Here is a 17,180-nt window from a genome sequence, read left to right on the forward strand (position 1 = left end):
ACATGAAAAGCTGCTTCCCTTATATATAATTTTAATAACCGCAAAAACGCCCCATAAAAATTGCAAAACACAAAATGTGAAATCGCAGATTTGCATGTATCTCCACATGCACCCAACAATCCTTTATGCCAAAATTTGGTGAAGATCCATCAACAATTAGTGGTAAAAGAAAACTCAAAAACGCCCATAAAAACCGCAAAAGGAAAACAGAAAATGTTTATGTATCTCCCCATGAACCTAATGACCTCCATAACAAATTTGGTGATGATCCATCTACAACGGGTGAAGTAGTGATAAAAAACGCAAAATGTGAAATGCAAAACTGAAAATTTGTATGTCCTCCGTATGGACCTAATGAACCTTCATACTAATTTTGGTGAAAATTCATTCACACCCTGCGAAGTAGTTACACGGACAGACAACAGTCAGTACTATTCTATTTATATACATTTAAACAACTCTGTACAACAGTAGTGTATTAGCTACTTTAATCATTGGCTATCATATACGTACATGTATGTACTATTGAAATAGCATGTTAGCATGCTACATTCTTTGGGAGTGCTTTTCCATAAATAACTTACATACAGTTTCAATGTTGTTATCAGTGTCATGACGATTATGTATTAAAGTTAGAGCACTCAGTCTTTCTTCGGTTTGTACACTCCCTAGGTAATTATTCAACCGGTGGAGAGCAGATTGCAAATGTACACATGAACATGAACTTAGTGGCAGTGTGTCAAAGAGTTTCAGTAACATAAAGATACTTGGTACACTAAAGTAGGCTTTGACGAAAAAGAGACAATTATTTAAAGCTTTGGATAGAAGTCTGATAACCAGCAGTGTAACAAACATTTTTATATATGTGTGACTTATTTAAATATATTAGTTTAAAACAAATGGACTGTGTTGCTGTTTGTTTATTGTCGAAATTTATCGCCAACAAGTCACAGACACTTACTGTAAAGAATTCGGACTACAAGATCTGAAGTAACAATACGACTTTGGACTTTCAATTATAAAGTGCCAACAAAAGCCATTGCATGCGACTATTTCAAGCCAAAAAATGCTAACGCTTCATAAGAAGAATGTAGGCTATATAGAAAACGTTAAGTGCCATAAGCAGCTGCGCTATAACTATATAAGCATATTTTTTTAATACACAAAAATAGGGAATACGGCCGAACCCCATCTCTCATGCGTACGTGTGTGAAAAATAATAATAATCATGCTCCGCAATTTGAGACTGTGTGTGATTTAAGATAGAAGGTCTAAATTCGCTATTCGGCCTGAAAAAAAAAATAGGAACGACTAATCCAGATAGCCCTTGCGTAGCTTTGCACAAAATGCAACAAAACAAACAAAATATTTGATTGTCAACAAAATATTTTTATGACCCGTAATAAGTAAGAAGTATTTCTATTTTTATATATTTATTTGTTTTGTAACATGACACAACTCATCATAAAATTTGCCGATAATTTATCTTCAATTTTCTTAATTAAACACTATATCCAAGAGAGGGCAGTTACAATTTGATATAAGATGGCGATGTTATATGTGAAAAGCAGATCGAAAGAAAATGGTAAAAACTTTGAAAAGAATAAGTTTACTGGTATTAATTTATCGTCCTCGGTGGAAAAGTTTAAAGAAAACGTTGCTTCCAAACTGAATCTGAAGCCCTTCGATATTGGTATTTTTATTATTTTCTGTCTTTCTTCATAAACTTAGTTAATCATAAATCATTAAATGTTTAGTTACTAAGGTTTACAAATACAATGATTAAGTGCTTAATGTAGGGCTACGTAACACTCAAGAGTCAGAGTCTAAGTCTCGTATGTTATAAATGTAACTTGTAACATTTACTAGCCCTAGTGCTACTTCCGACTTCCCATGATTAATAGCATTATTTCATTTGACAATGTATAGACTATAAATATATTGAGACTGTAGCCAATATATAAGGTCAGATATCGGGAACTCTGCCCTCTCACAATGCTATGTCTGCATAGCAACCGAGGCAAAGGGGCAAACAAATAGCGCTACGAAAGGGAATTTCCGGTCATTCTGTTCATTTGCCCGCTCGTATAGACTCATATTCATAACGACTGTTTGTGACGAACTTTTGTTGTTCCAAACCTGCAAATATGGTGAAGAGTTGTTGTGTATTGAACTGTACCAACAGTAAGTCGTAAAAACTTGAACTTCCCTTCTATTTGATACCCAATCAGGCAACCAAAAAGGAAAGAAGCCAAGGCCAGCCAGGTGCACCAACAAGAAGAAAAATCATTGACAAAATACCCTAACGAATGGGCCTTAAGGCCTGGCACGGATCTATAAATCCAAGTACTATGAATCGATTGAAAGGAGAGAATAGTGTTGTGACTGAAAGCTATCAACCACAGAACACGAGAAGCAAGAGGAAAGCTGTGAGAACCAATGTCTGACTACAAGTATGTGTGTTCAGCTCATTTTATGTCATGTAAATGTTGTCTTCTGTTGTTGTTTTTTTAACTCAAGGTAATTGTATATATTTGGGTACTATACACAGGGCCATTCTTTTGGGTCATTGATCCATGAGTCAGCAGAGTGCTGGTTGTCACAAGAATCAAGCCTAAACTGCCGAAGCTGCTGTGCAAATTCTTCAATTATATATATATATATATATATTATTTGATAGTCAAATTATCAATTGCAATGTCATATCAATATATGGAGAATATATTGCCAAGCAATATCAGCCGAGGCATTAGCAAGATATCGCATAAAGTTACAATTAAAACGTGTATACGGTAGACTTATATAAATTAAGTACATCCAGCTGTACTTGCTTCACTATTGTTTGCCCCTTTGTCTGTGTGGTGATTGCATTACCAATCAAAATCACATGACTGTTCATCACGCCGACCTCAAGAATTTAGATTTGGATAACCCTGACTCAGATACCACCATATTGGTTTGTGGAGTGTGGGGTTGTTAGGGGGCAAACAAAACCATGTGAAATGATGCACTGAGGACGTAATATCAGAATAACAATGGATGATGGTGATTGCTGTGCAGAGTATAACTGCAACAATGATTGAATATACTCAACAAAGTAAGTTGATTATTTATTTTTCTTCACTTTTTAGTGATAGTGTTCCCAGGCACAACCAGAGATGGACAATTTTGCTTGGTTTTTCTGTAACATATACCCGTAAATAAGACCATATTCATGACACGATGTTGGCATTGTTAGAGATTGTAATGCTCTGTTTTTACTTGGGAGTGAAACATTCTTTGAGTAGATAGATCTAATATTGATTATATAATACAACACTGTCAATCATGAATTAATTTTTGTATTCTTTTCCACACTGATTGTGAAAGAGCACGCAAAGGAGTTGAGATGGCATGCATGTACTTGTAAGTTGAGACATCTGTGGTGAAGACTGATAAACCATACTGACCTTATGATAACAAACAACACTCAGGTGTGCAGTAATCACTTTGTTTTTGGGAGCCTCTGACCCTATGGGAAACACCTTCACCCATGTCTGTACATGCAATGATATGAATGGGAAGGAGAGCCATCATGAGAACCACAATGTTCATTAAATTATCAACACCTGGTCTGCATCTGATGACACAGACGAGTACATCACAACAAGGCAGGGGCAAATGAAAAGGGACTTCACAACAGATACAGGAAATAAACTTAATAAACTCAAGTCTGATACTGCAAAATAAACAAATCACAGCTACTGTCACATTGAAGATAAAGAATTATGAGAATCTCAAAATTCAAGCCATGAGAGTTATCAAGTGTTTTATCATCACATTAGAAGTCATTATCATACTCGTGTGTGAACCTGAAAGAAGAGCATCATTACTCCATGATACCATCAACATTGTCTTCAGATTCATCAAGTGTAAATGTGTGAAGTGTGACAGTTGTAAATTTAATTATGTAAAATTATCACAAGAAAATGATGAACCATGCCTTGAAATAGAGAAAATTCAAAATATTCTGAAAAAGATGGAGCAGGCTACTGCATTACTGAAAACAAGGATATGACATAAAATATATCAAGGGATCTGATGAACTTATTTTACTCCATACTGGTCTTGCATCTTATAAACTATTAGAATGGCTTTTTGACACACATTGTCCACTAACATTTGTTCATGGGCACACTCTATTACATCTGTAAAATGTGGTATAACTTATCTGTTTAAGAAGTTAACACTGTTGTTAACAGCAATGACTTTTCTGTAAAGTATGTATTTTCATGTGTAAGTTAAATCACCAAACTTAAAATTGTGGATCAGAAGTACATCATGTAAACCTTGATTAACCTAACAAAATTCGTACTATATGTCTCGTCACACTAGTTAGGGAGAAGAAAAGAAACATTGAGACACTAATTTTGATAAAAATGTCAACGACATGAAAAAGCAGTATTAGCAGCTTTAAAATAATCTAATTTACTGGGGAAAACAAACAAAATAAACTTTGAAATATTTGACATGTTTTGGGGTATGAGTGACTTGACTATGAAACTGTAACAGCCCAATGTGTCAAGTATGAAACTGCAAGATTCATCATATTGATTAAGGGACTAACTGCATTTACTAGTGATGAGAACTTCAGCAAATGAGTATGATTATTGAACTTTAATGATTTTACAAATATTTTTTTAAAATACAGATTCCTTCATCGTATTTTTATTTATCTTATTGACTTTACATTAGTGTTTTAATTCCAATTGTGTGGACCATCCCAGATTTGGTGAGAGTTACAGGTTATGAGAGATGTAGCATAGGGGAACCATAATATATATAGTTTCTATATAATAATAATAATAGCTGTTAGAGCAATAGGCTATTGGTTTTTTTTTATTGATGCTTCATGATAACTATTAATAGTTCCTGATAATTCTTGGTGTTAGTTAGTAGGACCCAAGTATAATTATAGTTCTTTGGTTTGCTACATTTTCATTTCTTTAATTATGTCAATTATTTATGTTCTTAAGTAAATTAGATATCTATTACTCTCTCATGTCACTGACTTTTTATTAAATAAATAATTTGTTGATAATTGATGAGTCCCTGAATGTTAAACCTATGTTTATTTTTAAGGAATTCATCAATTCCCCTGTTCCATTAATTTTATTTATTCTATTAGGGCTGGTGGGCAGCTCTGAAGGGTCAATAGGGCACTGGGGACATGCTTGCTTATCAGATTTGATAGTTTAAGTAAAAATAACAATTCTAACTGTATTTCAACAATTTTTTACTTGAATTGATATTTTATAATTTTGTCCAATTTTTTGATGTAACTTGCAAAGAAATATTCTAAAAAAATGTTGGAACTTTTTTATCTCTGAGCAGTTTCAATGAGTATTGCCTGTAAACAAAGCTTTCACATTTTGTGAGAATTGTTTTGCCAAACCTATGGTATAGGTTTATGTTTACCTAGATCCTGACATCCTTACAAATAGTGTTATCTAAGGTTTTGTTTCTCATATGTCTTTTACTTCCCTTCTATGACTATTTTCAAGAAGTCTATGTAAAGAGGCTTTTATTGTACCACATCGGATGAGTTGGACAATAACTGATAAATCTTAGCTTCCAAACAAGACAGGACCAATGGTTGAACATGATTGAATAGAAAACATTCTTGTATAATCATATCATTGTAAAGTAAATAATTACTTAAGGTATAATGTATAATTTCTGAAAAATGTGAAGTATAAGTGGAAAACAGAGGATTCTAATGTGAAGTCTACAAAACTTAGAAACAAATAATATATCTGGGATTTTAAATTTTTTTCTTTTTACAGTGTTTTTTTTTTTCATGATAATCCTTTTATGTGATGTTTTAAAACTACAGGGATATTTTTATATAAGATATTTAGGGTTAGTGAGTACATTCAGCTGCAAACTATTCAGATGACAGAAAAGTTTTTTCTTATCTGTGTGTGTGCAGTTGTATTGATAAATTTATTACTACTCAAACAAGACTTACAATTACAAGAACTCCTTAGTTATTGAAAATGAACTATAATTGTTAGAGAAATTGAGCTTGAGCAAAAATATAGTTGAAAAATATTGCCTATATCAGTATAGTCCTAGGATATGAGTTTGAGTTCTGTTTTTAGTAGTTAACATTTTTGCTGTTTATCAGTGTTTGATGTTATTGTTGTGGCTACATAACTGCTTCAGTAGGTAAAGATAAATAACAAATATATGTTACTGATGAAAAATGAGCATGCTAGAACTAACTATGTGAAGTGGAACATTCTGATCAATAATATTAAAAAAATCCAGTTTTATTTCATTAATGTTTTTTTTGTTACCTTCTTTATATGCCAGAGCTTGTATGAACATATGAGAAAGTGTATATCCCATTATTAGAAAAAACAGACTCATCAATTATTGATTTATTGAAAAAATAACTATTGGATGCATTTACATGATTTTAGGCACACAATATGAAAAAAACTAGGACATATGGAAGTATTTCTGAAAGGAATACTCGCATCCATACACATATAGGTGTATTTGAATTTACACATTCTGCCTGAGAGATTTCTATCTCACTAGTCTTGTGAAAACTCCCATCTAATTTCATGTGTGTCCGTATGAACTGACACTAATACATGATGACATATCATGCAGCAAGACCCTCCACCAATAGGAGTGTGACACACCTCCATGTGCAAATACCCCCTCTATATTTGTATATGAGAATCTTCATTCTTTGATGAAGCAATAAAGATAGGTACACTGGGATAATGAGGAGAATCAGTGGGAATATGTATGGAGGGGAGTATCTATTGAAAATACATTTTCAGGTAAGGAAATTGTTAACTTCTGAAACAAATACTCATCTCCATACACAGGTAACTAGAATTCCATGTTGAGACTGTGGAGGAACTGGTGCAAAGATTACTTAGTGTCTGGAGGAAGCCCATGGGGTGTGACACCTGATGGCAGGACTCCGTAGGGGTATACCTGTGGGAGACTACAAAAGTAACTGAAAAGACATAAATGTTTCACAAGGACAGGCATAATAGGTATATATCTATCTGAGTACTCACACACAAGTCAGATGGCCAATATGTGTAGTGAGGTTGGGACTCGTTCAGACCGTATCTTGTGTGCTCACCTATTCTACCATCAGACTCAATGGGTCAAAACCAGCTGGTAAAGAAGGGCACTTATGATAAGTATCTGTACTCTCCTCCTCAATTGTCAGTTATTAAGGGCTCCATGCTACTTGTGGGAGGAGGGCACTGTATTGGAAAATGTCATTATGGATACTTATTTAACCTCTACTCAATTGTTAGTCTCTTTGGGAACCTAGCCTCTTGTGGGAGTAGGTGTGTGAGTGATACATCACAAGTGTATATGGATTGATTCATCTACTGAACTGTCAGACTCAGGAAGCTTGTGCCAACTGCAGGAGCAGAAATTGTGAGAGAAAGGTATGTACAAATGAGTGATACAGTTATAGGTATTTACTTGGAGATTGTGATATACCTGAATGAATCACACTATACTCCAGAAACACCCTATTCTCACTTTTCACATAAGAGAGATCCCTTGTTCTAGACCTAGCATTAGGCACCAATCAGTGAGGATTCTCCATGGTCCACCACTCCAGTGGCTGGGATCTGGTAAATGCAAATATCTTCCATGCCCCACTCAACAAGGGAGGACAATTTGCATAGAGGAGACCTGGGTAATGTACCCAGATCCACAGATGAAGAACTTTAGCAAAAATGGTGGTAAAGTATTCTGTGAAATGATATGGAATATCTTAAACTCAATCAAATTGAAACTTGATAGAAAATAATCACAGATCTCAGCAAACTAAAAATATCTGACTATCTGTACTGAGTAAAAGAATGAAGATTTTTGTATGTGACTATAGAGGGAGTGTGTGCACATAGAGGTGTGTCATACTCCTATTAGTGGAGGGTGTTGCTACATGATACATCATCATGTAGTAACACAAGTATACTTATTTCACAAAATCTGCAAAGAGCCAGGAGAGCGGTAAGTGCTCATACCATCTGCAATGGCTCCATGTATGTTCACTGAGATTGGGTGTTCTGCAAGACCACTTGAGGTATCCTCGTGGTATATCTGATATTTGTCTAATCCAGACTGTACCTATTGAATATTGCATGAAATATTATGGAAAAAGCCAGCACCAGTGGATGTTCTGCCTGCTTCCCTGTCTTATACTTGCTGGATTTTCAAAGTAGGGTTACATAGTCACCTGTTGCTCAGTCTCCAGTTATAAACCTTTCCAGACTGAATGACTGATGGGAGATCTGAGCATTTTCTCCAGGTCTCTCTACTGCTAATCCCTCCCCTCTTAGCCACTGAAGTGGTGGACCATGGAGAATCCTTACTACTGGGACCTAACATTGTGGGTAGAACAACGGATGTCAGTATGGTAGGAAGTGGGACAGTGATGACTCTGTAAGTGTAGCACAGGTCACAACTTATATAACTATAACACATTCCACTTGTGCCCTCCTTCTGTGGCCTGAGTCTATTCAGTTGAGTTGAGCACACACTATAATGCTGTGCCTCTTCTTGCAGCCACAGTTTGTTCAGTAGAGTTGAGGTGAGTACATAAGATGATACTATGCCCTCCTTCTGCAGCCTTCAACTGCCCAGTTGAGTTGAGGCGAGCATGCACCACTATCATGTGCCCTCCTCTTTCAGACATCACCTGTTCAATAAAGTTGAGGTGAGCATGAACTAACAAACTGTGCCCTCCATCTGCAGTTGGTGTCCCTTCAGTTGAGGTGTACATAGACCATACCACTCTCTATGGGATGACTATTATGCTCTCCTCCCACAGTTGGTGCTGGTCCAATAAAGTCTGACAGTAGAGTTGTAGTGTGCACAAGGTAAGATTGGAATGCACTCCAACTACACTACACATATTGGCTCTTTGACAGCCATGTTCTTATTTGACAGCCATGTTCTTATTACACTCATTCCTGCGAAACATGGGCTTGTTTACCTCTTTCTCCCTTTATTCCTAGGTGAAGAGTATACCCTGGAACTGATGAGATACAGTTTTCCATGGATGTACCCATATGGAGCCCCTGTCATCAGGTGTCATGCTTCATGGGCTTCCTTTGGGTGATTTCTTAATGGAGCTCATCCAGGTAATTCATTGCACTGGACCCTCCACCACTTTAATGTAGGATCCTAGCTTACTGTGTGAAGAGGTGTGGTATTGTCTCAAAAGTTATAATTTTCTTTACCTGAACATGTATTACCTGTAGAAACCTCTTTACACACATTCCTGCCTATTCTCCTCATTTCTGGTACTTATTTCCTTATTTACTTCATCAAAGAATGAAGATTCACAAGCACTAATGCATAGAGTATAATTATGTCATTATGCAGGAGCACAATTTACAAGAAATCTTGTGAGATTAGTTGGGAGTTTACTAGTGGTTAGTGGCATGCAAATCTCTACAGCAGACATGCATGGAAGATGCTGGTGAAGATGTTCGTATCTATGGGATATACATTTTCACTACATGAAAATGTTAATTTTAATTTTTGACATGTGATTAGTGAAAATTGTGTAAAGAATGATGTAAGTCTACCAAAACCCCTCCAAAAGAAATTTTGTTTTTAATAGCTAAGTTTTATTTGAGAATGGGCTTTGATTAAACCTTTTAACCTAATGTAGAAAAGAAATAGGTATTGAGAGAGCTAACAGAGAAAACACATTGCTTCAAAGACTAACAAAAGAGGAGCAGTTTATTTCAGAGTAAAAAACTGGGTATTGTTTGAATTTCTGTATTTAGAAACTTATTGATTTTATTGTATATATATATATATATGTTGTACCTATGTATAGGGAATTCAATCATGATAGCAGTACATTGTAAAACTAAGTTGCATATTATGAAATTACAGTAAATTGTTCGTGTTTATTCACTTGCAGAACTTATCTGCTTTGGAAAGTGCTTGAAATCAGAAGAAACTTTAGAATCTTGTGGACTGAAGCATGGGATGACTGTGTATATTCTGCCCAAGCAGCATCCAGATCCCGAAAAATCACATGGTTTGTGCATCAAATATTAAGAAAAGCTCTGTTTTCCATTGTGCCATTGAAGATAATGTGTTTAGTTATTTTAAATTATTGTAAAATAATAGTATTTGACAAATGTTTTGTGTGTTTATCACCCGAAGATCTTGAGATTTGTTAAGGATGTTGTGTATTTATTACCATGACTTTTTCCTGATGATAATGTTATTCTTTTGAAGATTAAAAGGTCTGGTGAGGATCATAATGTTTATTAAGATTAGTGTATGATTTTTATTAGTGAATGAGGGGTATTTAGAATTATTATTTGTGATTGTCACATGGAGATTACAAAATACATTAAAGATGGTGGTTATCATCTGAATTTTAGAAAATTTGCAAAGTAGTGATGAGGGCAGAGGGTTTCTGGGATCTGTTTGCAGAAACATTTGAGGTCAGGATTAGGGAGGTTATAATCACATTATAAAAAACTTTGTAATGCCTTATTTGAAGTAATTGGGTTATAGAAAAGATAATTATTTGCTTGAAAAAGATCAGAGACAAATTACCATGTTTCTGGTTTGAAACATTTAAACTATGAAGAGAGATACACAAAGATTTGAAATAGTTTTTTTGAGATTAGAAGAAATATAGATAACCTGATTCAGTTGTTTAAAATTTTGGAGCTTGGATAAATAGGCCATTGTAGTATTGTTGGAATGGTGGAAAGACGGGCTGGAGATGAAATCATGAATATTAAAGGAAATAAGTATAAACTATGGAAGCTCAAGTCTAGGCTGTTATTGGGCAAAATGTTTTTCCTGTGGAATGGTGTGCTAGATTATGTGGTGTATGTGCTGTTAGGTTAAATTGTTTTAAGTTTTTGTTAGAATTTCATGGATTTGATGGCCCAAATGACCTTTTGTCATTTGATTACTCTATGAGTTTATGTGATTAGATATTGTTTTCTTACACTTTGAGATAAAATTATAATGTATGGCTGAACATGATTACTATCTAAATTTCACAAGTTTAAATTAGGATACTATTAAAGTACAATTTAAAGATAAAGGTTTTTGAATGAATTATGTTTGGTTGTCACCAAAAGATAGAAAGGTTTGGTAATAAAATTACAATTGCATGAACTTTGAAGGATTTAGCATGAATATTGCTTGGTTATCATTTGAGGAGCAAATGAAAGACTAGAATAGTTTTATCATCATCAGATGAATAGAAACAAGGTTTGTTGATGATATCTAACTATTAAATAAAAATTAAATGGATTGCTTAGAACAAAGTGTAAAATTTGCTGATGTTGCTTTGTAAGAGGTTTTCACCTGAAGACATATCATATAATTATTATTTGAGAATAGCAGAGTCTGGTAAAATATTGTGTTGTTTTTATATGTATATCACAGATTGAAGGATTGATAAGGATGTTATGTTAATTGATTAGTATGCTTAACAAGGATATGAATTACTTTCATCTGACAGTTTAAAGGTTTGGTAACTACTTTCATTTACTGGTATAGAAACTAGGTTATCTTGATAAGATGAAAATGTGTATTTATTAAATGAGACATAAGTAAACTGTATATTTAAAGAACTTTTTATGTAACAAGGTTAGTTGATTCACAAAATATAATTTGGTATCAGCTATCTAATTATTATATTCAAACTGAAATTTTATACATATAGGCCTGATTTTTAGTCAATGTTTAGTTACAAGTGTTTTGTTTCTTCTTAACAGAAGAGCTGAGTCAAAAGGAGATAAGAAGTAGAGTTAGCACTCTGAAGTCAGCACTGGGGAATTTGGTACTGAAAAACATGGTAAGCCATGTTACATCAAGCATTTATTTATTGCCCTGTGTTGAATGTCAGTACTTTATAATTACAATAAGCTGTATATAGGTGACAAAAGGATTGTACTATGGCTAGAAACTTAGTATAGAAGAGATATTAAGGCTATGGTATAACTAATAAATCACTCTACAATGGCTTTGAAATTCCACATTTTGTGAATTTCCTTTGGAATGTGCTTTTATGCCCAAGAATTAGAAGTTAACCTAATAAATACCAACTGAAACACGGGGCTAAGAATTTTGTGTTTAATCTCACTAGTACCTTTCGGCTTGAAGGGCCTCTAGCAATGTGATATATATTATTATTTTGCTAATGTTTAACAAGTGTTGTATAGACCTCTTTCTTTTTCTTTTTACCAAACATTGAACATGTTAGTACATTTTTTTGTTGCTTTTCATTAGTTTGGTAAAACCTTTGACACTTCATATATGCTTTCTCAGACTACTGAGCACACTGCAGAAAGAAGTTTTCTGTTCTGTATAAGTATGAAGTGCTGTGTTCAACTTTCATTAACAGCAATTAATAAAAAGTAACATGTAAGATACCTTAATCATTAAAATTCATAAAGCCTTTATAGTTAAGTATTGTTTTCCTTTCTGGAAGATACAAACATTGGCATTATACAAAGCTAAGCTCCCATCTTGTTCATTACTCTATATTGTAGTATCCTTAGGTTTGAATAATAGTGAACATGATTGGTTCATGTATTTAAATCCTTTAGTATAGTAAACAATAAACATAAGAAATGGAATTCAATATCATTCTCTTCATATTCAATTTTATAGTAGCATTTAATATTGTTCAAGTTTTACATTTGTCCTTATGTTCTTAAAGTATTAAATTTGGATTACTAAGTTACATTTATTGGATATCATAAATAGTTTGCATTTTTATTAACTGACTTTCATGCTGTTTCATGACCATAATTCTGCAACAAACTTCAAAAAGTTTGACTTAATTCACATTCATTTTACCTTCTTTTCATTTTCTTGAACTGAGAAAGATCATGTGATGCATGGCCTTTGATAATTGGGTTATATGTTAAAAGAAAAAAAACAACATTGCCTTTATTGACATAAAGTAATATACACAAACTTTAAATGTGGCTTATAATTTTCTAATGTGCACTGTTTGTTTCCATATAGCTTTACATCACTGTTATCAAAATATTATTATTTATTTTGAGATGAAGGACTTTATTAGAAACCAATTTTTGCCCACTTCAAAATAACTTATCTGGATATTGAATTGAAAAGTATTTGTGCATATTTATATTTCACACAATGTACGAATTGGTTATTTTCTGAAAAACAATTTAGTTAGAAACAAAAGTTAAAACTGTTGTGTATGTGTTATTGAATATTTCCTCACAGCTGCGCCAACTGAGTAAGCCAGAAGTGATTGAAAACATTGTTGTTACTAATCCTGGACTGGCAGATGATCCTGTAGCAATTGGTAAGGAGCATATAATATTAGGATAAGAATTAACAGTTGTTATTTTGAAGATTGGTACAAGTGATATAACCTTAATTTTGTAATACATTAAAATATTTCGATCATAAGCAAATATACAAAATTATCTGTTTGCTTTACTGTTATCTCCCAACTGCAAATACTTGGTTAGAAAGCCTTCCTTATATCTGTGGTTTTAGGATTTGCTATCATAATAATTGCTTGTAAGGTTTATTATTGACATAAGTGTTTACTAAAATTATATCTGTTATTGTGTTACATTCATATTAAAACATTTCCAGTATGTCAACCTGAAATGGGACTAAACTGAACTTGCTGTTATTTTCCAATACAGTATATTACCTCCACTCACATAAATAGCTATTCTCCTTCAGTGCTTCCCTCTATATGCAAAACAAAAATTTAAGCATGCTTCAAGCCTTCTATCTTTCCTCCATTAAAATTGACTGATTCCAATGTGTCTTTCATGCATCAACCCTCCACCAATAAGAGTGTGACATACTCTCATGGTGCATGTGGCTTCCTCTATTAAATTCTACCAAACTATCACTTCTCGTTTGGCAGTACTTGTGTCAGACGTTTTTTCTTTTGGTGCTCTTTCCTGGCTGTCTCAGCTTTGGTTTTCGTGGCTTCTCCAGCTCCAACTTCCTCCTCTGTTACCTTTTCCTCTGTCTCCTTCCCTTCTTCATCACCCTCAGTCACCGGTGTTTTATCCAGGTCTTCCTGGTCTCCATCTTCCTGCCTGGTTTTCCTCTGGTCATTGGTGAGGTGATCCAGCTTCTCCCGACATTTAGCCTCTTTTCTGGCTTGTTTCATTTGCACTTCCTACATGGAAGTTTCTCAGTGCAAATGGACTTTCTATCATTGGTTTCTGGTCATGTGGATTTCCACTCTTGACTTTTGGATCTTCTGTCTCCTTGGTCTCAGATTTTATGGTGGTCCTGTCCTACACCATTCATTTTTCCTGATCCCGCAGATATTTTCTTCTCATACACTTTACCCGTGGATGTGTTCTTTCCAGGTTTGTCGTCTACTGCAGCGGGCTGCCCTTCTGGTTGGAGATATTAATGCAGTCCTGCACTGCCTCACTTTGCCTATGTTCAAACTACTTTCTCTCAGTGCTCCTTTTTTCACCTTCCCTTATGTCTGCCTTCCTTCTCCTATTCGCCTGTGGATGTTGATTGTCTGTTTATTTGCCATCGATGTTTTACATACTCTTCTCCTTTCTGTGGATCATTTTTCATCCCTCACACTTCGGCGGCTTGTGAGGATAACTCCTCCATTTAACCAGTTTCCCTTCCTTTTGTTTCACGCCTTTATCCTCATCCTGATCCTGATAGACATATATGTCCTGCATGTGCTCTTCTCTGTTATATATTGCCTCCTTCTATAGTGTCCGTTCCTGTTTCTTTATTTCTTGGCAACCATCCTCTGTTCATGTTCTTCCTCCTTCGCCAATTGATTTCTTCCTCTTTATCGTCTTCCTCCCATATTTTGTTCTGAGTGTCTTCTCACCCAATTCAACACCTTACCTTTTCATTGGCATTTCATCTTTGTCATCCTTTGGAGGTACTTCTTCAATCGGGCATGTGGACTACCAACGACACATTCATCTCTCACTATTTGCATTGGATCCCAGTTTACTTCCTTCCTCTTTGGGTTATCATCTTCTGCCTGTAGCCATTCTAGAATATCAGAATTTAGTGAGACTTTGACTGGGTAAGTTATTTTTTTACCTTTTCAGGGCCCTTTTTCTTTTTTTTTAATGTTCATTGTTTGGATCCCACTCTGTGGCAAGTAGTGCATGACCAGGTATTCCTTAGCTGTTCAAATCCATACTGTCAAGCCATGTCGACTTGCATATTATAATTCCATGGCCACACAAGGCACACTACAAAGATGGGGTGTTCCACAAGATCGCTTGTAAGCTTAACCTCACAATAGAACTGCTTCCTAAATTTGCCTCTCCTGAACCCGTACCCACCCATGGATTACTTAGGTGAAGCAGAAGGGGATAGCTGCTCATTCCTTCCATGCTTTGTATTTAATAAATCGGTATAGTCTGTTTTTAAAAATAGGGTTTCCTGGTCACCCATTGTACTATCTCAGGTTTTGTCATTCCTCTGGACTCTCCACTGCGTTTTACCACCCTTTTCTTGTAGTGGAATTTGAGAGTCTCTACCACTTTCTAGTTCCAAGCCACTGGGATGGTGGACTGTGGAGGTATCCTCCTGAATGGGTTAATGAAATGATGAAATGATTATAAAACCATTCAGTTGAGAATAGGGCAATGGTGTTCTGCTGGTGTAGATGGTGTGATTTTCTCGAATATGAAACATAAAAACAAATATGAGTGAGACATCAAAATTGTAGTTCACCCATTCGATCGTGATCCCTCATTCTACCCCCACATGGATTTTGCTTCCCAGTGGCCAGATTTTGGATTTATAGTAGAATCAATCAACATAACTCCTCACATATGTATTACAGATATCTATACTCCTCCCTCATTTATACTCCATCATTGTTGTGGGTCACAGTGGAGCTAATTGAGTATTGTTATAGTTCTTTCACTTCTGCTATCCCTCAATGTTTCTTATTCTGAGGATGTTAATGTGATGGTTTATGTTATCTAGACATCTTTTTGATACTGGATGTTGGGTTTCTAGATCAATATATCAATTTATCATATTCATATGTGCCTCATTCATGAGTTTGGGAGTACTAGATTCCCTCTGGTCTCATGAACTTGAGGTGAAGATGGTATGATCTTCTTTCCTATCCCTGCCAGATGGCTGGGTTTTGGACTGTAGTTGGCATGCTACTGGTATGATCCTCTTTCCTACCCTCACATGGATGTCGGTACCCAGTGGCCTGGGTTTTGGATTGTAGTCGACTTGCCAGTGGTATGATCCTCTTTCTTACTTTCACATGGACGTTGGTACCTGGCAGCCAAATTTTGAATTGTAGTTGACTTACTGACAGTATGATCCTCACCCTACCCTGCATGGATGTCAGTTACCAGCAGCATGGGTTTTGGGTGTAATTGACTTGCCAATGATGGTCTGTCACACCCTAGCCACTCTACACTTAGGTGCACATCCTTTTCATTTTACCCACTTTTATAATTTCTGGGATTTCTGCTTCCATCTTCTGTCAAAACTTGAAATGAGTGTTTGGTAGAATTGAATAGAGGGAGCCACATGTGTTATGAGAGTATGTTGCACTCTTATTGGTGGAGGTTTGACGCATGATGATTTGCATGAGAGATCCATTGAAATAGGTCAATTCCAATGGAGGGGAGATAGGAGGCTTGTGGCATGTGTAAAAAATGTTTTGCCTATAGAGAGCAGCACTGAATGAGAATAGCTATTTATGTGAGGGAGGTAAGCACCTATCGGAAATACATTTTCAGTGAAGGAAAATTACAACCTGTGATGAAGTTTTGAGACAATCCCATACATGTTTCTCACAGTGTCAAAAAAAAGCATTGGGGGAAATTTGTACTTCAGTTAATTATTTTTGTTTCATTTAAAAATTAATATATTAGTTCAAAATAGAAACGGTTGTTGTACAGCTTGAATTCCAAGAACATTTGTTTTTATTTTTAATAGCAATATTGCAAGATCCAGACATGTTGGTACAACTATCATTTCCAGATAATATTAAAAAAGTAAGTAACTTGTTATATATATATATATATATATATATATATATATATATATACACTACACACACAACAACGAAAGAAAAGAAAAGAAAGTAAAGTACGTGTACGTACGTAACTAAC

The 17,180-nt window shown here is 35.0% G+C and overlaps 1 protein-coding gene across 2 annotated transcripts in view; it reads left to right on the plus strand.

Annotated features, from left to right (window-relative positions):
• Positions 1-1,526: 1,526 nt before the first annotated feature.
• LOC106464633 (ubiquitin-like protein 7) overlaps positions 1,527-17,180 on the plus strand; it is a 24,756-nt gene continuing 9,102 nt past the window's right edge. The window contains exons 1-5 of one of the 2 annotated variants that reach the window (XM_022392376.1): positions 1,527-1,693; positions 9,974-10,093; positions 11,805-11,884; positions 13,291-13,372; positions 17,005-17,063. In XM_022392376.1, the coding sequence (XP_022248084.1) occupies positions 1,546-1,693; positions 9,974-10,093; positions 11,805-11,884; positions 13,291-13,372; positions 17,005-17,063 (489 nt within the window). In that variant the 5' untranslated portion in view covers positions 1,527-1,545. Of the gene's footprint in view, positions 1,694-2,153; positions 2,454-9,973; positions 10,094-11,804; positions 11,885-13,290; positions 13,373-17,004; positions 17,064-17,180 lie in introns of those variants that run through there. The other variant, XM_022392377.1, reaches the window with a different exon arrangement.

Source organism: Limulus polyphemus, unplaced genomic scaffold (assembly GCF_000517525.1).
Source record: "Limulus polyphemus unplaced genomic scaffold, Limulus_polyphemus-2.1.2 Scaffold1704, whole genome shotgun sequence".
Taxonomy (NCBI): domain Eukaryota; kingdom Metazoa; phylum Arthropoda; class Merostomata; order Xiphosura; family Limulidae; genus Limulus; species Limulus polyphemus.